At 56.3% G+C, this 22,337-nt stretch overlaps 3 protein-coding genes across 3 annotated transcripts; all 3 read right to left on the bottom strand.

Annotated features, from left to right (window-relative positions):
• Window positions 1–35: 35 nt before the first annotated feature.
• Window positions 36–6,876, bottom strand: ICAM5 (intercellular adhesion molecule 5). The gene is made up of 11 exons (XM_047777002.1): window positions 6,528–6,876; window positions 5,332–5,601; window positions 4,818–5,138; window positions 4,306–4,593; window positions 3,657–3,911; window positions 3,273–3,521; window positions 2,553–2,795; window positions 2,196–2,474; window positions 1,862–2,101; window positions 1,188–1,454; window positions 36–476 (listed from the first exon to the last, which is right to left on the bottom strand). Exons 1-11 carry the CDS (start codon window positions 6,607–6,609, stop codon window positions 202–204), a joined length of 2,769 nt encoding a protein of 922 aa, XP_047632958.1. The 5' UTR covers window positions 6,610–6,876; the 3' UTR covers window positions 36–201.
• Window positions 6,877–7,631: 755 nt separating this feature from the next.
• ICAM4 (intercellular adhesion molecule 4 (Landsteiner-Wiener blood group)) lies at window positions 7,632–9,580 on the bottom strand. Its single transcript, XM_047777004.1, has 3 exons — window positions 8,922–9,580; window positions 8,498–8,803; window positions 7,632–8,358 (listed from the first exon to the last, which is right to left on the bottom strand). Exons 1-3 carry the CDS (start codon window positions 9,505–9,507, stop codon window positions 8,240–8,242), a joined length of 1,011 nt encoding a protein of 336 aa, XP_047632960.1. The 5' UTR covers window positions 9,508–9,580; the 3' UTR covers window positions 7,632–8,239.
• A 135-nt stretch (window positions 9,581–9,715) lies between these two features.
• Window positions 9,716–20,816, bottom strand: ICAM1 (intercellular adhesion molecule 1). The gene is made up of 7 exons (XM_047777003.1): window positions 20,437–20,816; window positions 18,587–18,850; window positions 12,678–12,983; window positions 11,992–12,279; window positions 11,651–11,905; window positions 11,252–11,500; window positions 9,716–11,169 (listed from the first exon to the last, which is right to left on the bottom strand). Exons 1-7 carry the CDS (start codon window positions 20,513–20,515, stop codon window positions 10,997–10,999), a joined length of 1,614 nt encoding a protein of 537 aa, XP_047632959.1. The 5' UTR covers window positions 20,516–20,816; the 3' UTR covers window positions 9,716–10,996.
• Between the last annotated feature and the right edge of the window lie 1,521 nt (window positions 20,817–22,337).

Here is a 22,337-nt window from a genome sequence, read left to right as displayed (position 1 = left end):
GGGTTGCTTCCACATTGCAGACTGAAGCAAATGGAGTCCTTTATAAAAACTTTATTGGGGGAGGGGGTAGAAAATGAGGGTGGCCTCCCTGGAATTGAGTGAATGAATAAATAAATAAATGGATAAATAAATAGAATAAATCAGACCCCGTGTGCGTCTGGGGGGCGCCCCCTCCCGGCCGGCGGGGAGAGGGGAACGGGCTCACGCTGACGTCAGCTGGATGGCGAAGACCTCGCCCCCTGCCGGCGCCTCCGCGGTGTCGGCAGCCTCTGTTCCACCTTCTGCGCCCGTATCCGCGCCGGCGCCGGCGCCCGCGCCGTTGAGACACACCGCCTCGCCCGAGCTCTCGGCCTCCTGCACATTATACTCGCCCTTCTTGCAGGCAGTGGACTGCACATAGAAAGCCAGGCCGGCCCCCGCGGCCAGCAGCGCCGCGCCCCCAGCGGCACCGCCCACAGCGACCCACAGCCACGGACCTGCAGGGTGGAGATGCTCAAAGAGGATGGACGAGCTCGGGGGCTCTTCCTCCCACCCGTCTACACGCCAAGCCCGGGCCACTTCTTTCCCTTCCCCGCAAGCATGAGGTCAGTCCTCACTCGGTCAGGGAGCCCCAGGGAACTCAGCCTTGAAGGAAAGGAAAGACCCCAGACCCATTTTACGTGCCACCCTATCACAGGGAGCTATAACCCTCTAGCTCCAGGGATACCCACAAGTCAGTCAACTCTCTGCACCTTCAAAAGGATGGGAGGGGTGACCAGGTCATTCCTCCACTCCCCAAAGACCCCAGCCACAGAGATACACGAAGTGGGACTGGGGATCTTGTTGGGGTCCCCCCGCCCCCATCCTCTGCGCTTAGTCCCTCTCCAGTCCTTCTCCACAGTGGCACAGTAGAGAGTGAATTGGATTAGGTCTCCACCATGCAGAATGAAGTCCCTCCTCTTAGCAGTCACAGCCCCGGAGGTTCTCTTCCCTTGGGCTCCAGCCAGCTTACTCTCCCTCCACTTCCCACCTCCAACCAACCATCAAGCCCCACCCGTCCGGGCACGCTTAACTTCTACTCTGGCTCACTTCCATCTCACCTGTGGCGACTGAAAAGGAGGCAGGGTCGGGGTCAAGAGCCCCAAGACGCAGATCACTATCCCCTTAAGACCCCTTGCCCCGCTCCCCGCCCCTCAGCTGCCACTTACCCGCCACGCGCACGGTGATGCGCCGCGTGTGACGCCCATGCGCGTTGGTGGCTGCGCACTCATACTCGCCGCCGTGGCTGCCCACCGCGCCTGCCACGCTCAGCGTGCTGTTGTTGCTCGACAGGCCGATGTTGAGCGCCCCAGGGGGCGCGCGCCAGCTGATCTGGGCGGGGGGCCAAGCCTCCGCTCTGCAGATCAACGTGAAGTTCCCGCCTGGCCGCACGCCTCCGGGAGGCGAGGCAGCCAGCTCGGCCACAACCGGGCGGTCTGCAGGGAACAGAATGTTGAAGGAGGCCAGCCGCTGACCAAATGCCCCCTTCCGTCCCCCACAATCTGAGACTGCCCCTAGTGAGATGAGTGGGCAAGGATTCAGCCTCCCATTAGAAGCCCCTCCCCCTACAACTGGACTCTTGTCCACTAAAATCCTGAGCCCTGCTTCACCGAATGGAAGAAGGTAGGGACCCAGGCCAGTACCCTTGAGACCCAGAATTTGAGGGAGGCAGGCAGGGCTCTTGTTCCCTAGGGTTCTCTTTACCCTCAGGTTAAGGCCAGGATTCCTTGTCACCCGAAATAGGTCTGGAGGAGGTGCCCTTGAACTCTTTGGGGCAGTCCCACCTCTTCCAGTCACTGTTCTGGAGACCAAATGCCCTCTATCTGGTGTTGCCTTCACTCACATTCCACGCCCACGGTGACGATCCGGGCATCTGTGCCATGTGTGTTGGTGGCCAAGCAGCGGTAGACGCCCGCATCCTCTCGGGACACATGCAACCGCTGGGTCCGGGGAGTGCCCTCCCGGGAGCAGCGCACCTGTGGGGAGGGGCGACCCCGGGCGGAGCAGGCCAGCGCAGCAGCCTCGGCGCCTTCCAGCCAAGTCTGGTGACTTGGGCAAGTAGATTCATCCATTTGCGGTGGCGCTGCAAAAAAGCCGGGGTGGGGGGGAAGGGTGTTCAGGGAGGGGCCGAAACCCAGACCGCCCCCTACTCCCCCGCCCGCCGAGGCATCGCTCACACTCCGCGCTCACGGAAACCATCTTGACGGTGGAGCCGTGCTGATTGGTGGCGTTGCAGATGTAGGTACCGGGTGCCAGTTCCCTAGGGATCAGCGCGGCTCTGGGACCGGGGTCTGGGGGTGCCAGCGGCAGCAGCACCCCCTCACTGGTGCCTCCGGAGCCAACGCACACCACACTTGGCTCTGGCTTCCCATCCACCTCACAGGAAAACAGTCGCCCGGATCCTTCTACCCATGTCCAATTGCTAGGGCAGCTCAGCTCTTCAAAACTGGGGCCATCTGCGGAGCAGAGAGACTGGAAATCAGCACAGGGTTATTCTGACACATCCCATCTTGCCCCATGATGTCCCCACTCACATTCCACTGTGACAGCCACATTTTTGGCTGCAGACCCTCGAGCATTAGTGGCTTCGCAGCGGTAGGTGCCTGCGTGCTCCCGGACTACATGCAGCAGGCCCTCGACGACCCCGGCCTCCCCAGAACGCACGCAGCTCACGTTGGGTGGCGGGACCCCATGGGCCACACAGCTCAGAGAGGCCTCTGTTCCTTCCAGCCAGGTAATACGTTCAGGGCAGCCCACACTGTCCAGCGCTGGGGCATCTAGAGAGAGGAGTGTTCCAGAGTTTGGGGTTTAGGGACTGGTCTAATGTCCCTAGACCCTTTTTTCCTGTCCCAGGATGGCCAGGAAGCATTGAACAGGCTATGCCTGGCACAGGGATGCCAAACCAAAGGTGTTTCCTACCATTCAAGTTGCATGCTGTTTGGGGGCTTCGTGTGCTTTTTTATGATTCCTACAGGACATTCCCCCAGCCTTTGTCCTGAAAAATTGTTAACCTGTTTGGAGCACCCACTTTTCCAAGACTCAGCCCAAATGCCAGGCCCCAGACCCTTGTGGACAAGCCTTCCACTTCCTCCTCCATCCTTCTTCAAGATTTTCCCAAAATCCCGATCACCAGTCTCTACTCTGCCAAAATTCTTCCCAGTCGTGCCTCAGACCCCGTTCCCACCCTCTCTGCAGTCTGGCCAACTCTAGACCTGAGAATCAGACAGAGGAGTGCCCCGTGCACCCCTACTCACACTCCACGGTCAGAGTCACGTCCTTGACTGCCTGGCCTTGGACATTGGTAGCAGTGCAGCGGTAAGTGCCAGCGAGTGCTCGAGTGATGGGACCCAGCAGGCCTAGAGCCAGCACCGCTCCGCCGTCGGGCCGCGCGCAGTGCACCGAGGGAGCTGGGTTTCCGCGGGCTTCGCAGCGCAGTGTTTGCTCTGGTCCCTCCGGCCAAGTCCAGCTTCTGGGACAGTCGGAATCGTCCAGTCGGGGAGCGTCTACGGGCAGAGGCATGGAATACAGAGAGGCTAGATGTGGACCGTGAGGAGAGCCTCCAATGCCTCCAAACGGCCAGAGATCGGGCAGGCCCCTCGTGATCAAGAGGAGTAGGGGAGCCGAGAGGTTAAACTCACATAGGACGCGCAGCTCTGTGCTCTCGTTCTTGCTCAGGGTCTCCCCATTCACTTCGAGGGTGGCGTCGCACAAAAAGCTACGCCTGTCGTCGTTCTCAGTGGCGTTTAGCTGGAGCTGGGCGGGCTGTCCTGGGACTGCGGCTGGAATTCCGTCTAGTGTGACTAGGGCTCGGGCCCCGGCTGCACAGGTTACTGTCACCGTCTTCCCCTCGGGGGCGTTGGGCTCGCTCAGGGTCAGGAGGGGCTCCGGGAAGCCTGGGGGCGGGGCATTGGCCGGGAGTCCACTGACCACGCCCCTTCTGCGGTTCAAGGCTGACCCTTATCAACCCGTACCTTCCCCACTGCAGCCTAACAGTGAGTACTGTGCCTCTCATGCTGTTAGGTTCCGCCCCCTTCTCGCCCCGCACCCTTGAGGTGGTCAAGCCACATTTCTAGGGATCCTCGTTGGGTATGCCAACTTCCCCTTTGGGCAGCTCAGACTCTGCTTCCCCGACTACCATTCAGTCTCAGTCTTCCATCTGCCCCGCGATTTCGGGGCTCCTGGGCCACGCCCATTCCAATACCAAGGCCCAACCCACTGTTTGCCCCGCCTTCGTGTTCCTCTGGCTCCACCCCCGAGCCGCGGAGGTCCCACTTCACTCCCTCTTACTGTAGACAGTCACGTTCTCCCGAGTCTCTCGGCTCTCGCCCCCCAGGGTCACGTTGCAGACCAGCTGCCTGGCGCCTTCCTGCTCTGCGCTAGCTGTGGCTGTGGCAGTGGCCATGAAAGCGTCCCCCTCGAGCGTGATATCGGGACTCAGTCTCTGGTCCCCCAGCGCCAGATAGACCCCAGCCTCCGAGGCTGGAAACAGCCCATCCATGGCGCAGCTCACGAGTCTTCCTGAGCCCACTTCCAAGAGTCGGGGGGCAGCGAGGAGCGGGGGGTCCGGAGGCAGGGCTGGGAGTAGAATAACAGAGCTTGAACTTATGTGTTGAAAGTTCAGTATGTTCTAAGTGCTTTACATGCACTATTTTATGGTATTATCCTAAAGGCACAGAGAGGAAAATAACTTTCAGCTGGTGGGTGTTGGAGTAAGAATTAGAGTTCAGATTTCTCTGCCTCCGAACTTCTTAAACACCGGCCCGACCCCTCTTGGTCCCCTTCTCCTCACATCCACTCACCGAAGGTTCGGAGCTCTCTGGTGGCTGAGCTGTTTTCAAATAGCCCCAGACCATGTGGCCGAAGGTCCAGCTCTGCGCGGCACGAGAAATTGGCCCCATGGTCCTCCCTCCGCGCTAGTACCGTGGCTGTGAGCACCGCGCCCCGCGCTCGGGGTGGCTCCCCGGCGAAGCTGCGGCGGATCAGCTCCTGGGCGCCCCGCAGCAGGGTCAATGTGAGACTCCCACGAGGCCCAGCACCAGGGACCCTACAGCTCAGGGTAAAGTTCTCGCCCACTGGCTGCCAGGCAGGCAGCGGCACCAGCTCTACACGGTCGGGCCGTTCTGCAAGGGGGGAACCGTGGCTGTTGGAAACACCAGGGCTCCTCGGAATGTGGCTTGGAACCCAGGGACAAAGAGGGGGAGGGCGTGCAGACCCAGAAAGAGAGCCGAAGGAGGGAACCCCGTGACCCAGGGGGCGGGGCCTGGAAGGGAGGGAAAGTAGTGGAGTAAGAGAGCATGGCCGCTGAGAACTCACGAAAAGTGCGAATGAGCCCACGCGCCTGCAGAGTGCGCCGCGCGCAGCGGAAGAAGCAGACGGGCTGGGTCTCCGGCTCGCGGATATCCACCAGCTGCCGCGCCAGCCAGCGCAAACCCCTCTGGGTCCCATTCCTGCGAAGCGAGGTCTCCAGGCCACCGCGCTCGGGTCGTGGGCAGTTGGTGCTGCAATTCAGCCACAGCGATCCCCCGCGTTCCACGAGCGCCACGCGGGGCTGCAGGTCCGCCCAGAAAGGCTCCTGTGCTACCGCTGCCCAGAGAAACGCGAGCTCAGCCTGAGAGCCACCTCCCTGAGATCTAAGTGCCCCTATGCCAAGTCAGGGATTCCCGGGGAATGAGTAGAGGCCACAATCAGGAAAAAAAAACTCAGGATTCCCGAGTCCTGCCCAGGGCCTGAGGTTTACAAGCACGCTCCCACCGTCCAAACCTCGAGGGTGCCTCTGGTACACGGCAGCAAAGAGCCCTACTCTCAAAGGTGCTGAAGGAGCGATGAGGAAGCATGGGGGGAGGGGAGAGATGAGAGGAAAAACGGGGTCTTCAATGCACACAGCAATGTTGGAAGGAGGGGACCCCGGGTTGGGGAAAGGAAACCAACTGGTTCTCAGGGTTCTCGGCCAGGAGAGGGGGAAACTCTGGTTGAAGCAGGGCCAAAAGAGAGATGAGGGTGAGTCAAGGATAAAGAAGGATTCCAAACCCGGGTGAAGAGTAAAGAAAGAGGACATGGGGCTGGGCTCGTGGAAGGAACCGCGGGAACAGCTAAAGGACTCGGTTGCCAGGGCTCTGAGTGAGCTGAAACAGCGCCTCTGACTCATGGCAGTTGGTGAGATGGGGTCTTCACGGATTATGAGTGGGTAAGATGCCAGTGCGTGGACCATGGTGCATAGCAGAGCGTGAGGAAGTACCCCAGAGGGGACCAGGGAGATATGGGGTCTCCAGAGCTCGAGGTTGGGTGCAGAAGATCGCCCAGGATCTCGAAGGTAGGGACGAGCGAGGAGCCAGGAAGCTGGATCTCTAGCGTGTGTTGAGGGGAAGAGGGATAGAGAAGGCCCGAGGCTCAAGGTGGGGGCAGAAGCGTGGGAGCGAGGCGAGGGCGGAGCGAGAAGAGGCTTGTGGCCGCTTCGCAGGTCGAGGAACTCCGCCCCCGCCCTGTCCACCCTGAGCCGGACCGGCTCTTACCTGAGAGGCCGAGGAGCCCCAGGCCCAGGACAGCCCAGAGGCCGAGCAGCGCCCGGTGCAGCCCTGGCGAGGGCCCTGGCATCGCCGCCGCGGGGGAAGCGCAGGAGGCGAGGGGAGCGGGAGCGCTGAGCTGGGCTAGAGGACGGCGCGGCGCGGCGGGTGGGGTGTGGAGGAGGCTGAGTTGCGCTCGGGGATTGGTTTAACGTTGGTAACTTGGTTTCCAAGGTGGGGGCGGCAGCAGAGGCGGCAGGGGGGCGGGAGGGCGAGCGTGAGCCAGGCTCCCGGCCTTGGTGAAGGCGTGCTAGCAGGAGCGAGCGACCCCCGGGGTCTACGTGAAGGCCAGCCCCATCGCCCGGAGCCTTCTGGGGGCGGCTGCGCGCTCCCGCGTCATTCTCCGCGGCGACGCGGAGGTGGGTGGGAGGCAGGTTTGCCCTTCTCAAACCCCCACCCCACCCCTTGCTTAGATGCTATGATAATGAGCTAGACTCTGAGCTCCGCCTCCGTATTTAGCCCCTCCTACTAGCGCTCCTTGGGGCGGGGATTGATTAGGGAGCTAGAAGAGATTTGAGAAGCTCAGGCTGTGAAGGAGACTGTTATAGGGGAGGAGGTGGGGATGCCTCTTTCACAGATCCTTCCCCTTTTGACCCCTGGGAGCTGAGGGTTACAGCCACGCCCTATTCCCTCTCTGACTCCGCCCCCGCACGCGACAGAAGGGGCGGGGATGAAAGTGACAGCGAGTTGGGAACACGTGTGCGTGCGCGCAGCGTTCTCGGGCATCTAAATTAGGGTCGGCTCTGCTCTGGGTCTGTATTTACCCAGCGTGCAGCGGGCACGTGTCTACGCTGCGTGTGTGAGCAGGAGCTGCCAAAGAGCACCTCAATCCGCTTTCTGCGCGGCGGCCGGGGCCCTGGAACCATGAGGGCCTTGCCAGGCATCCAGTACAGGCCCAGATTCTGTGTCCACGCGAGATCAAGAGACTAACAGTTGACCCCCGCATCTGGGCACCCCCATGTACCCACCAGGCCCAGTGACCATCCCGACGTTGCCAAGAAGCAAGTCTGACACACACACACACACACACCACACACACACCCCACCATATGGTTGTTCCTTACCACAGTCACCACATGGTATTTGTTCTCTGTATCCATGTCCCCCCAAAAGTACATATGACCCCACCCATCTGCGCTCTCACCCCCAGAGCTAATGGTGAAATAGGGGGATTAGTTCTCATCCCACTCCTACCCTCGAGGAAAATGCAGAGTCTAAAGTGGAAGGGGGAAGTAAACTTAACATCCAATGAGAGCTGCTGCTGGTAGCTCTGGAGCCAATCAGGAGAAGCCATACCAGGAACAAGCCTTCCCACAGCCTAAAGCCTCCCAAGGCCCAGGATTTGCCCTTCTGCTCTGCACTGATAATGCCTGTGGAAGGTTTTTACTACACCGGCTGGGAATGCAGAGGGATTGCAGCTTCGGTTTGGGAGATCAGAGTTAGGAAACCTAAGATGCCCTCAAGGAAAAAAGGAACTTGGAGAAAATGATAGAGGCAAGGCCAAAAAACAAGACCACTTGGTTAGAGGAGGTGCGCTAATGGGGGACCTTTATGCCCAAGGGTAGAAGCTGGCTGAGGAAGACTTTATTGATCCAGGCAAGGTTCCACAAATTGTTCCAGATTCCTTTTTCCTCCAGCTCAGCCAGCATGGACCACTGCCTCTACCTCTGAGACTGTATCAGTAGGTACTTATGCATGCAAAGGATGCCCATGACAAGAAGGATTCCCACAAGGGCTGCGATGGAGGTGAAGGCCAAGGCTTTGGACGCAGGGCTCCAAGCTGGGGGCGGAAGGGGAGAATTAGGAACAGAGCACTTGCAGATGTGAGGACCCACATGGACATGCTTTCTCTTGGCCCGCACCCCCTCTTGGGGTCATAACCCTTCTCTACTCCTCCCAGGATTATAAGGGTGCCTCACCGAAAACTGGCAGCGTCATGGGTGCCGAACTACTGAGGACCACCAGGCCGTCGAGATTGAGGCGGGCGTGGCAGGTAACAGGCTGCCCAAAGTCACCGGGCCTGACGCTTAACGCGTATGTCAGCGTCACGTTGGCCAGATGTAGGCTGGTGAAGCGCTTCAGGCTCTCGGAGTAGATGACCTGGCCACCGCGCCTCAGAGTCACCACAAGGAAGCCCACCGGGAACACGTGCGTCACGTGGCAGCGCAGAGTGTACTCGCCGCCTGCTAAGACCGGAGGCTCCAGGATCACGCTGCGTGGCTGTTCTAAAGCAAGAGGGGGCCGCTAGGCAAGGTCTGAGGGCTCCCCCTAGCGCGACTGTCAACTACCCCCGCTCCATCCTCCTCCCCGCACCCCAACCCGGCCTAAGCCCCTGTCCCTCACTGTAGGCGGTAATCCTGGCGGTGGCCCCCCGAGTTTCTCCGGCGCAGGTGACGAAGCAGTGCACATCGGAGCTCCAGGCCCTCACATCCAGCAGCTGGTAGGATACCCAACGTGGTCCACTGAGCGTCTCCCCCCGCCGCAGCTCGGTGTGGAGGCTGGAACCCTCTGGTTGCTGGCAGCTGCTGCTGCAGTTGAGCCACACTGAGCCCCCCGGCGGCACGGCCTTGAACTCGGGACTTATGAGCACCCAGAAAAGTGCTGAGGTCTCCGAGGGCGCGGGAGAGCTGCCTCCGGGGCCGTGCGACCGCGCACTGCGGCGCCTCCGCGCGCTCCCGCCTCGCGGGGAAGAGGGCGACAGCAAAAGCAGAACCAAGAGGAGGAACAGAGACCCCATGGCAAAAAGCCCGGACTGAGGGGCCCCGCGCCAGGGAGCCAAGGCTGGCTCTGGAGATAAGGAGGCCCGAAGCACCGCCTCTTCAGCCCCACCCGGGCATGTGGGAGAAAGACGGAGTTTCCGAGGGGCCCAGGGGCTTTGGCAGTAAAATCGCCTGCTCCCATGGCTTAAGAATGGGATCCTAGACCCCATCCAAAACCAAACGTCGTATTTTTTTTTTTTTCCCCTGGAGAGAGGTCTTTAATTTTCAGTCCCAAAAGGCCCTAATATACCCCAGATTTGGATTATAGCTTGAGGGCTGGGCCTTGAACCGGCAGCCTATTCTTGGGACAGGAAGTGGGAGGACAGGCTAGAAAGGACTCCAGCTGGAGGAAACACTTCCCATCAATTCACACAAGGCTGGGAGGATGAAATAGCTTTATTAGTACAAGGGAGAGGATTCCAGAGCCCAGTGGGGTTCTCCTAGGTCTCTCCTCCCCACTGCTTGCAGGACCCTCATCCACGCAGGAATCTGGAGCCTTAGAGTGTTCTGTTTTTGCAATGTCCTACTGAGACAGAAACAAGTAGGACAAGAAAGGGGCACGCGGGGGTTGGGCATAGTTTACTGGGACTCCATGGTTTAGCTATCAAGGAGTGAGCACCCATATTTAGGCATGACACCAGGTGTTATTGTGAGCACTGGCAGAGATGGATATGGATGGAGAGGTGGCTAACAGAGGTCAGTGCCAGTGCTGGGGCATAAGGGCTCAGTGGATCATCTCCGGGCATGGCACCAGCTAAATCATGTCACCATTGCTAGCCCCTTTCTGGGAGAAAGCAGCTTGGCCAATAGGGTAGGAAATTCTAGCACTACTTGATCTTTTTGCCAGGCACTCTTTTTTTTTTTTTTTTTTTTTTTGCCATACTCACAGCATATGGAAATTCCTAGGCCAGGGATCGAACCTGAGCCACAGCTGCAATCTGTGACACAACTGTGGCAATGCCAGATCCTTCACCCACTGCACCACACAAGAACTTCCTTCAGGCACTCTTGTGCAGTGCACAGCCACTACAACTGTACCTGGCAACCCTGAATGAGATTAGACTGAGAAGCAAATCCTTGTTTACCACTCCAGCCCACGTAAAAGGAACTCAATAAATAGCTGGTAGAAGAACAAATGAATAAATATGTCATCATCAGGAGCTGGGGATAGTCAGTAGACAGCAGTGCCGGAACCGGGCATCTGTCGGAGAAAGTGTTGAGACTTGTGTTTCAATACTGCACGTGTCTGTGCAGGGCCACTTGTCTCTTAGGACTGCAGGACCTCAGCACATGCAGCGGTGGGTGAGTTTCAATGTTTCCCAGTTGTGTGTTTCCATGTTGGAGGTCAAGGATTCCATCACACACCTTCTGGTCAGGTCAGACTTCGACACCCCTCACAATCATGTTGAATCTCACCCCCTCCTCCTGGCTCAGTGCTGAGGCTACAGGTCAGGTGTGAGGCCTGGGGGCGGGGTCATAAGTACGCAGGTGTCATGACACCAGATGCTGTCTGTATCCTGACTGAGGCCTCTATCCTGTCCTCTGGCATCCTGGGAAGGTGGGTACAGCTTCCATGGTGTATGACCACCATTGTTTAATGCAGTCCCGCTTGCCCCAGTGTGGGAGGGGGTGCTGAGGAGGTCCTGCCCTGGAACAGGTTCAAGGCGGCGAGGCTGGTGTGCTAAGTTTCATGACTGCATTTTCCTGGGCCTTCTGTAGCTCATACTTCTGGATCTTCCGCTGGTAGTTATAGATGTAAGCGGCGACACCAACACTGCCCAAGATAGCCACGGCTGCCACCGGAATGATGATGGCCATGTTATTCTGGTTGTCTGTGGGGAAGACAGGAGGGCAGTGAGGGTTATGCTGGCCTCACTGGCCCGGCCCTGCCCAGTCCTGAACCCTGGCACTCACGGATCACGTTCACGACCACGACTCGGGTGGCCATACCACGAGAGCTGGTGGCCTGACACTGGTAGGTGCCTGTAATCTCCCGCTTGACAGGCCCCAGGTCCCCGGTGGGCAGCAAAGCCCCGTCCCCTTCCCGGCGACAGATCAGCTTGGGGGTTGGGTTCCCCCTGGCCTGGCACGTCAGGGTCTGGTGGGAGCCTTCTGGCCACGTCCAGTTTCCTGGGCAATCCCTCTCGTCTAGCCGGGGTCCATCTGAAGAAACAGCAAGATGAGGGATGGGGGCCAGGTAATAGGACACCACTCACCATCTAGGACCGGAGGGCTTGGGTAGGAATCTGGGGAGGGGGTGAGGGAGAGGTGGGCCTTGGAGGTTAGGGGTCATTATCCAGAGACTCCACTTACACAGGACACTGAGCACCTGGGTCTGGTTCTTGTATAGCACATGCCCAGCCACCGTCAGGGCAGCAGAGCAGGAGAAGCTTCGCCCATGGTCCTCAGCGCTGACATTCAGCTTCAATTGGGCCCTCTGGCTGGGGGGCTCTGCTGCTACCTCGTTCAGTGTCACCACAGCTTCACCATGGGCCTGGCACTCTATGCTCACTGTAGTCCCTTCTGAGACCTCAGGCTCGCTCAGGGTCAGGTTGGGAGGTGGGAAGCCTGGAGAAGGGGCAAGACACAGTCATGAGCCCCGATCCTGGTGTGAGCCCCGCCCCCTCAGAAGCCCTACCAGGGTTTCTACTTACTGTAGAAGGTCACATTCTTCTTTGTCACCACCTTCTTGTCTGCCAACATTATCTCACATACCAGGTACTGGGTGCCCTGCTCCTTCTCGGTTCCATTGATCCAGGTCTTGGCCAGGAGGGAGTCGCCATTATGTGTGATTGTTAGTGGCGGCCTGTGGTCCCCCCTCGCCAGGTGGACCATAGCCTCTGAGGCTGGGAACAGTCCATCCAAGGAACAGTTCACAGAAACGGGTGTGCCCACTTCCACAAGCTCAGGGGTAGCAAGGTGTGGGTGGGTGGCTGGCAGGACTGGAGAGAGAGAGAGAGGGTGGATGGAAGTTGAGAGGGACCAGACATCTTATAGCCCCTTCCTGGAGGAGTTTCACTCCCTCCCCTGGAATACCATCTTCTCTGGCAACTGTGGCCAGGGTCACCCTTGTCCCAGGACACATGCACCTCTTGTCCCAGGACACATGCACCTCTTGCCCCAGGTCACAGCCTTCTCAGAAGATCCTGCAGTCCAGGCACCCCATCTCAGAACACGCCACCCCAGAGGCCAAGAACATGCTCTTCCCAGAAGCCTTTGCAGGCTGGGTGGCCACCTTCTCAGCACCTCCATGGCCAGTTACTCTCCTTCCCAGGAACCCTGCACCCCAAGCAGGAACCACCCCCATCCCATCCTCTCTGCTGGCTCCCCATTGTCTCACCATAGGTTTGGAGCTTCAAGGGGGCCGAGCTGTTCCAGAACAGTTCCAGCCCCTGGGGCTGTAGATTCAGCTCAGTACGACAAGAGAAATTGGCACCGTGGTCCTTTCTGCTGGCCAGCATCTGGAACGTGACACTGGCAGGCTCCTCCATCCCCACTGACTTCCTGAACAGCTCCTCCTCCCCCCGGAACAGCACCGCAGAGAGGTTGGTCCGGGGTGCGCCGCCTGACACTTGGCAGCTCAGGTTGAAGTGCTGGCCCTCGCGCTGCCAGGACAAGTTAGCCAGTTTCACATACTCCGGGAACCCTGGAGGGGGTGGTGGAGGGAATGTGGTATGAACCGGACAGCCTGGCTGCCTGCCCACAGGGGTGTGTGGGGGCCCTGGCTACACCTGCTTAGGAAGTCTTACCTCTCTCTCCCCCAAACACACCCCAAACCACCTAAGCCAGACAGGAATGTTAAGGGCTTCAAGATAAACTGGTGAGAAATCCCCAAGTGGCTGTGAAGGGGGACAAACAAGTCTTTATTCACGGCAGAATCTAAGAGTGAAAATCAGGAAAGAACTTCCATGTCTATTACCAGGAGTCCCAGCAAATAAATACAGTACATTACTTTTTAAACTTTTTTTTTCTTTTTTGGGGGGGCTGTACAAGCAGCATATGGAAGTTCCTGGGCTAGGGGTCAAATTAGAGCTGCAGCTGCCAGCCTACGCCACAGCCACAGCCACCCCAGATCGAAGCTGCATCTGTAACCTATACCACAGCTCATGGTAACACCAGATTCTTGAGCGAGGCCACTGAGCAAGGCCAGGGATCAAACCAGCATCCTCATGGACCCTTTGTTGGGTTCTTAACCTGCTGAGCCACAAACACAGTACATTTAAGCTTTCGAGTCTCTAGATATTGTTGTAAAAAGACTCCCAGTCTCTATTCTTTTTTTGGCCTTATTTTTTTCCATAGCATCCCTCACCTCTGACATACAAGATCATCTACTCAGTTTACTTACTTCTTCTCTATTTCTGCCATGGTAAGTCAGCCCAGGAGGGCAAGGATCTTTGTTTTGTTGCCGGTTGTGTCTTTGGCCCACAATAGGCACTCTATGTTTGTAGAAAGAACAAGGTTGAGCCACTCACACTGACTTAAGGCCCCCCCCCTTTATTTTGGGGAACTATGGCATGCAGAAGTTCCCAGGCCATGGATAGAACACACACCATAACAGTGATCAGAGCCACAGCAGTGACAATGCTGGATACTTAATCCATCAGGAAACTCCCTGATTCAAGGCCTTTCAGGAGCCTATTCTCTCTTTTCCTTCCTTTCTTCCTTCCTTTCTTTCTTCCTTTCTTCCTTTCTTCCTTTCTTCTTTCTTCCTTTCTTTCTTTCTTTCTTTCTTTCTTTCTTTCTTTCTTTCTTTCTTTCTTTCTTTCTTTTTCTTTCTTTCTTTCTTCCTTCCTTCCTTCCTTCCTTCCTTCCTTCCTTCCTTCCTTCCTTCCTTTCTTTCTTTCTTTCTTTGTCTTTTTAGGGCCACACCTTCGGGCATATGTAAGTTCCCAGGCTAGGGGTCGAATCAGAGCTGCAGCTACCAGGTTACACCACAGCCACAGCAATGCTGGATCCCAGCTGCCTCTGTGACCTACACCACAGCTCATGGCAACACCGGGTCCTCAACCCAATGAGCAAGGCCAGGGATTGAACCCGAATCTTCAAGGATACTGGTTGGGTTCACTACCACTGAGCCACAAAGGGAAGTCCAGGAGCTTATTTTTAAGGGGAAGAAGTTCCTGAATGAGCCGTGTGATCCCCTGAAATGTCAAAAAGCTAACAACAAACTACAAACGCTCAAAACGAAACCCTGAATATCCCCAGAAAACACAACATGTGGGCTTGGTTCCTATAGACCCAAGTCTCCATTCTGCATGAGGTAACAGAATTCCAAGCCTGGACTGCCAGTGGAAACTGCCAGCAGAGCCCCGGTAAGTTACGGCTTAGCCCTGTATCCCACCTCAGATTCCCCAGGGAGGGGTCTTGAGGCCTTCCACTTCTGTTTCCTTCTCAAGAGTCCCTGAAATGTCACTTGGCAGTGCTGTTAAAGTATCGGGAGCCTGCAGTTGATTCACAGCTTTTCTTCTTCTTTCTTTTTTTTTTTTTTTTAATTTTATTTTATGGCCACACCCACAGCATATGGAAGTTCCTGGGCCAGGCATTGAATCCAAGCTGCAGCTGTGACCTACGCAGCAGCTGCCACAATGCCAGATCCTTTGACCCACTAGGTGGAGCCAGGGATCAAACTTGCAGCGACTGGAGCTGCTGCAGTCAGGTTCTTAACCTACTGTGCTACAGCGGGAACTTCTCCCTGCTTCTTTGCTATGGCCTGTGGGGGAGTGACTTTGCCACTAGAACAGCTCCAGTCCTCAGGGCTACAGAAACAAAGCCTCAGTTTTCTAAGCTGTAAATTGCGGCGAATGAAGGTAGGGGTATTACTAATCCAGTTAAAAAGTTAAAAGAATGACTGTAAATGGGCATGAGGTTACTTTTTAAGGTGATAGATTAGTTCTTAATGAGGTTGTGGTTGCACAACTCTATAAATACCCCTAAATTCATTGCACTGACACTACAAGCTGTTAAAAAAAAAGGCTGAGAAAACCCTTCAACATCCAACTCTTACCTCTGACCACCTGCTACAAACCCCAACTTGCAGAGCCAGAGGCCCCCTCAAACCACAGCCCCCAAATGGAACTCACGTCTCTGAGCCCAGCTCCTCCCCCTGAAGGCCAGACTGGGGGAGGAGGAATTGCCTGTACCTCGCCTTGACTCCTCATCTTTAGTCCCTTGCTAAGTCCTGGTCATTCCATTGTTCAAATATTTGTCTGCCACCCCTCCCCTTCTTGGAAGCAGCCACAGCCCACAACATGTGTGACCTGGAGTGGATCCATGGCCAGCTGCTCTCTGGGTTCCTGTAAGGCCAGCCTTTTTTTTTTTTTTTTTCCTTTTCTTTTTTGGCCACCCCAAAGCATCGGCTATATGGAGTTCCTGGCCCAGGGATCATATCTGAGCCACAGTTGTGACCTATGCCACAGCTGTGGCAATGCCAGATCTTTAACCCACTGTGCTGGGCTAGGGATGGGACCTGTGTCCTGGCACTGCAGAGACACCACCAATCCTCTTACTCCACAGTGGGAACTCCAGGCCAGCCTTCTGGATCTTCTCTCTTGATACCTGGTCTGCTCACACACCCTCCATGGCTCCCTATGACCCTAAAGAGAAGGTCTTAAGCTCCTCAGCCTGAGATTCAGGTCCTGACAAATATGGCCCCCACCACACCAATCTGTTGATATTCAGGGCCTCTTGCCTTCCCACCTCCAGATCGGCACGTTTCTCCACTCCGAACCTTTGCTCAGGCTGTTCCTTCTGTCTAGAATGCCTGTCTTTACCAACTCCTACACATCCTTCAAGGCCTACTGAGGGATCACCTCCTGCAGGAGTTAGGACTCTTCCTAGACAAAGCTCAGCCACCCAGAGATGCTCCCTTATCTTTACAGTGGGGGTGAAGCAGGACCAAGCTAGAGTGTCTCCTAGGTGATCCCTTGTGACTGTGTGTGGCCCTCTGCTCCATTTCCCAGAGGTAGAAAGCCTGGCACCCAAAGTCACAGAGAGAGAAACATGTGGCAGAGCCAGGACTCAAACCTGGAGGGTTGGGCTTTCAACTCTCAGGCTGAGATGGGGAAAAGTCCTGTGAGGAAGTTTCCTGGGGCTTTTCAGAGGCCACTGGGAATGTTTGGGGACTTCTCTCACCCGGTTAAGAGCTGCTCAAACATCCTCCAAGACAGAAGCAAAGCTGATATTTGCCCAAAGGCTTCTTTTGCTCAGACACCGTGAAGGCAGAATGTCCTTCAGACTCTACTGCATCATTAGACCTTTCTGAGGTGGTCTCGTGAAAAATCAGTCAGGAGGCCATGCGTTTCTCTGCCCCACCCCAACACACACACCAGGGTTACCCATTCGTGAGGGCCATGCTGGGACTGGAATCTAAGACTGTCTCAAGACCAGTCGGCTAGTTCTCTCCCTTCCTTCCTTTTTCTTTCTTTCTGCCATGCCTTTGGGATGCAAAAGGTCCTGAGCCAGGGATCGAACCCTCACCACAGCAGTAACAACACCAGATCCTTAACCCACTGAGTCACCAAGGAACTCTGCCAGTTCTCCTTCGTTCTTCCTTTTTTATTTTGTTTTGCTTTAATGTGAATTTCATTTATCTCTTTATTGCCTATGGTTATGCTAACTAATTCTCACACCTCAAAATGTCCAAAGTGATGGTGCTCTCTTGTGCCGCAGTGGGTTGAGGATCCGACATAATCACTGCAGCATCTCCGGTCACTGCTGTGGCATGGTTTCAATCCCTGGCCTGGGAACTTCCACAAGACCAGGGAGCAGCAAAAAAAAAAAAAAAAAGAGTCCAAAGTGAAAAAAAGGCACACAGAGAAAACTAACCTCCTGCCCTCTCCCAGAACCCCCCAGGTTCCCTCCTCACAGTCAGCTCACATTGTCATGTCTTGCCTTTCCTTTCAGGGCTCTTTAATGCAGAAACACAGCCTCCCTCACCTTGTCCCCGTGGCTCCCTAACCCTGTGGTTGGCATGCCACTCATTCCAAGCATACCTTCCTTCTTTTGAACTTGCCTGCACACCATGTAGCTCATTCTCTTTCAGGACACAAGGAGCTTTTGTCTCATTCTTTTACATAGTTGCATACTATTCCACAGGAGGACTGTACCTCCACTTATCTACCCAGCCCCCATATTTGAGTAGTTTACAAGCTTTTACCCTTCCAGATAAAGCTATGGTGAATAACTTCACAGCCCCTCATGTCTCTCATGGGCAGGGATGCCTAAAAGTTCACCTTTCAGGAGTGAGATTTCTGTGTCAAAGGACACACGCCTGTGACACTTTGAGGACTGATGCCTGCTTCCCCACTGGTGGGTTGTGCTTCTTTGCACCCCTGCACTGTCAGTAAAATCCCTGGACTGCCTGCTTCCTCAGACTCTTGCCAAAATGGCTGTTATCAATTTCTTGGATGGTTGCCATTACGTGAAAAATGCCATCTTGGAGTTCCCATTGTGACTCAGCAGTACTGAATCTGCCTAGTCTCCAAGAGGATGAAGGTTCAATCACTGGCCTCACTCAGGGGGTTGAGGACCCAGCATTGCCATGACCTGTGGTGTAGGTGGCAGACGCAGCTCGAATCCTGAGATGCTGACTGTGGTGTAGACTAGCAGCTACAGCTCTAATTCGACCCTTAGCCTGGGAACTTCTATATGCCACAGGTGTGGCCCTAAAAAGACAAAAGAAAAAAGAAAGAAAATGCCATCTCAGGGCTAGTTTTAATTTGCATCTTTTTTTTTTTCCTTTTTAGGGGTGCACTTGAGGCATAGGGAAGTCCCTGGGCTGGGGGTGGAATCAGAGCTGTGGCTGGCAGCATATGTCATAGCCACAGCAACACCAATCCAAGCCACATTTGCAAACCTCACTGCAGCTTGCGTCAATGCTGGATCCTTAACCCACTGAGTGAGGCCAGGGATCGGACCTGAATTCTCATGGAGACTATGTCAGGTTCTTAACCCGATGAACCACAACAGGAACTCCAACTTGCATCTTTTTGTAGAGTCAGATCTAGGACTTTGTCACATGTTTCAAGAGGCCTACAAAGCCAGCATTCTCAAATGTTCTGCATGCCCGTCCCTACTGTAAGGGCACACCCAAGGAAGTTCGAGGAAAGGTTCCAGATGATAATGAGGCTTCCCGAAAATGGGCCCATCTGCCTTTTCCGTGAAACTCTGGCCCCACCATCAAGCAAAAAAGGCTGTCCCACCTCCCCCAACCAGCCTGCCTCATCCAGCCCCCAGGTCCCAGGCACTCACAGTATACGGTGAGCTTCCCTTGAACTTTTGTCTGGTTTTCCTGACATGATGCGTGGCAGAGTAGAGTGCCATCGTTTTCCACATTACTCAGTTCAAAAATCTTCCACTTGTCTCTGTGGTCCACTTCAGTCTTGTGCCACTGAGTCTCTAGGCCAAAGTTGGTGATGTTTCCATCACAGGCAACACTGCAGTTCACCTTCATGGAGCCTCCTTTGGGTATGATGGTGTTTAGGGGCCACATTGAGATTTCAGCACCTCCAAGCCCTGCAACCAAAGGATAAGAAAGAGACCCACATTACAAATGGGGCTCATCAACATTACTGCCCCCAGCCCATGCTCCGTGCTGGGGACCAAGCCAGCCTTTGAACAAGACAAAAGTCTGCCTTCAGTGTGGGAGACAGAGAAACTCAGGAGCAAACAACATAATTAATAACTGATGCTCACAAGAGCTTTGGCGAAAATAAAACAGGGAGATAGAACAGACAGTGCCTTGGTGACAGGGTAATTTGTGAGCAGAGACCTGAATGATGAGCAGTGGGCTGGCCATCCAGAGGAAAGGGAAATGAGTTGCAGGCCAAATAACAGCAAATGCAAAGGTCCTGAGGCAGGGTGACTGGAGCAAAGAGTATGGGGAATTAAGGGGTGAAAGGAAGTTAGGCAGATCATGCAAGTAGGGTAAGAGGTGTCAAGGATAGTCTTCATTCTGTGAGCAATGAAGAGCCATGGAGGATTTTGGCAAAAGAAGGGCATGAATTCAGCATTCTTTTCCCTTCCAAGAGGTCAGGTGGAGGGAGTCAGTCCTCCAGGGATAAAGGACATCCAATCAGGCTGGCTCCTCATTCCCTTGGACAAGTGGTTTCCCCTCTCTGGGCCTCAATTTCTCCATCTGTAAGTTGGGTGACTATAGTCACCCCACCTCCTGCTAATGCAAGTCACACCCAGCGCAGTGCAGGTAACAAGTGGCTGCAGGTAAGAGGGAGGGGGGTTGTTGGGATAAGCTTCCTCAGACTGGGGTGCCTCCAAAGCGGAAAATAATGTCTGTCTGAGCCCCTCCCCTAGATCTCTTCCTTCAGCTTTGGGTCTCCTCCATTGGTGCGGAGGTGTGTGGATGATTCTGGGATCATTCCCATTTCACAGACGGCAATGGTGAGGCCTGAAAAAGGGTGCTTACTCAGGTAAGAAAGCGGGAGAACCCAGACTGAAATCGGGATCAGAACACTTTGTTGAGCTGGCAATCACGATGTCCATCTTTCATTCTCCTGCAGCCCTCCCCCACTTCTCCACCCCGACTCCCCCGACCCCCGGCGCAGCCGCCGGGGCATCCCGCTCAGCCTCTGCTCCCCGGGCAAGTCAGCCTTGGAATTCCCCTGAGCTGAGAGTCCTGGACTTCCCCCAGGGGCAGAGGGTGAGGAACAGAATGTACAAGGGTGTGTTGCGGCGGGGGTGGGGGGGTGGGGGGGTAGGGGGAGTCCCCAGTCCAGGTAAGCTTGGCGAGGGGCTACATCTCTCCAAGCTCTGACCACCTCCTGGGGCCAGGGCACACCCCTTCCAGGTGGCCGCTATTAACTTCTCCATTTTATGGCTGAAAAACTGAGGCTTCTCTGGGAGGGGCAGTCCAGAGTCCCAAAGCCACAGATCGTGCCATAATGGAGGGTCTAGATTCGCACCCAGGGCTGTTGATTTTCAATCGGTGGCTCTAGCCCAATTTCCCATAGACAGCTCCCCAAAGTATGAGTGGCCTTATCCCCAAGCCTCCTACCTGGGGACAAGGTCCTCGCACCGCTCCCAGGGTCTTAGCTCGCATCCTGGAGAGCCCGCCCGACAGACGGCAGCCCCCACGCCCGACTCACCTGGGAGCAGAGCCCCAAGCAGGGGCAGGAGCAGGGCCAGGAGCGCAAGCTGGCCAGGATGGGTGGCGCCAGGAGCCATCGCGGAGGCGGCGGGGCGGACTAAGTGTCTCAGAGGCGTGTGGCGCGCACTGTGGCGCCGAGGGTCCTTTTATAGTGGCCCGCCACGGGGGGCTGAGGGGCGGTGCTCCCTTCCCGGAAACCTTGCGCTTTCCCCTCCCGAACGAGGGCTCCGGCATTTCCGCTGAGGGGGTGCCTGGGGCCGTACCAGATTGTCCACCCCCCTCGCTGGCCGCTCAAGCACCGGAATTTCCCAACTGAAGTAAAGAGGGCTGCCTGGCGGAAGCGACCCGGCTGCAACTCGGGGGTTGCTCCCGGCGTTCGGGGCCCGGGGCCCTGGCCGGGCTAACCTTGATTGTAAGTTTACACTGCGTTTAGCGCTTTACTGAATGCTACCAACCACTCTGGACAGTAGGGACTGTTACTGCGTCCATTCCGTAGAGGGGTAAACAGAGGATCCGAGCTGCGAGGGCCTTCGAACTCGTCTGACTCCCCTGCGCGTTCAGGCCTCTTTAACCGAGTAGAGGCACCCTCGCTTCGGTGGGGGCCCAGGAATCTTCCCCCAAGCGTTTCTCGTCCAAGGGTGCCCCTCCCCCAAGAGGCATGTTCCCCTCCCAGCTGACACCGAGATTTCCTGGGAAGCGCTGCAGGTACGGGCACCTCCAGGCGCCAGTGAACCCTGGGGGTGAGGACGCAAGCCTCATCACGTCTGCATCCCCCACGGATGGGCGCTCCCACCCCGCCGGGCCTCGCTTCCCCTTTTGGCCTCCGCCGCGTGAACGTCTTTAGTTTTCAGAAAAAGGAAGGAAGCCTCGTGGTCTTGACGCGTGGAACCCCTCCGCTGCAGTTCCCAGGCTTCGTGGAGAAACTGATGCCGCAGACATTGACTGCGAGAGGGGAGAGGGGGCGCTCGAACCATTGCCTTCTGCAGGGAAACTGAGGCAGCCGCTAGGTCCCAGAGAGGGGCGGGGAGAGGGAGTCCTCTACGCGCAGCTCCCGAAACTCGAACCCCGGCCCCCAGCACTGTGCGAGTGTTTGTCCGGGCTTGTTCCATTAGGGCATTGCAGGGAAATGAGGCCCCGCGCCGCGTCTATAGGTCGCCCCCATGCCGCCCCACCCTAACCCCAAGGTCACCCCACACTACCCCCAGGGCCACGCCTGCGCGTGGGACCCCAAGATTCAGCATGCAGCTCGTCAAGGCTGTGGACCCTAAAGTCTCCAAGCGCGGAGCTCCGCCTCCTAAGTCTTCCTGTTTTGGGGGGAGCGTCGCGTCGCCATGGAGACCTACTGGGGCCAAGGAGGTCGAGCTGCGGAAAGGGAAGGGAGGGGGGCCCTCAGGGACGCTAGAACCCTTCCTCCGAGGGAAGGGGCTGCGAATCACTCGCCAGCTAGAAAAGCGTTCCTCGCTCCGCCCTGATTGTTCCTAAGAAATTTCCACGGGGATCTTTCTTTTTGGAGGGTGGAGGGCGCTGGGTTCCCGACCCAAACGGCCTGGACAAAGGCGGAAGAGTGAAGGCCGGGGACGTCCCTGGGAGGGTTTGGGAAAATTCTCCGCTAGAGGTCATTTTCCGGCGGATTTTTTTCTGGCTCACATCACCGCGTCCTTTGGCCTCTGTCCCAAGTGCGCGAGCAGCGAGCTCCCCCGCGCGGTCCAGGTACCCCTCGCAGCGGCAAAAGCGTGGCTCGTTCTCTCAACAGGCTATGCAATGACTGAGAGCCTACCTTGTGCCAGGCATTTTTCCCGGTGCCGTTCACAGCAGTGAACAGAACAGATGAAAGTCTCTGGCGTCATGCAGAGATGATTTTATTAGTGCTAGGAGAAAAGTGAAGCAGAGAAGGGAATA

This window comes from Phacochoerus africanus, chromosome 4, assembly GCF_016906955.1.
Source record: "Phacochoerus africanus isolate WHEZ1 chromosome 4, ROS_Pafr_v1, whole genome shotgun sequence".
Lineage (NCBI taxonomy): Eukaryota > Metazoa > Chordata > Mammalia > Artiodactyla > Suidae > Phacochoerus > Phacochoerus africanus.
This window is presented reverse-complemented; position numbering and strand designations above follow the sequence as displayed.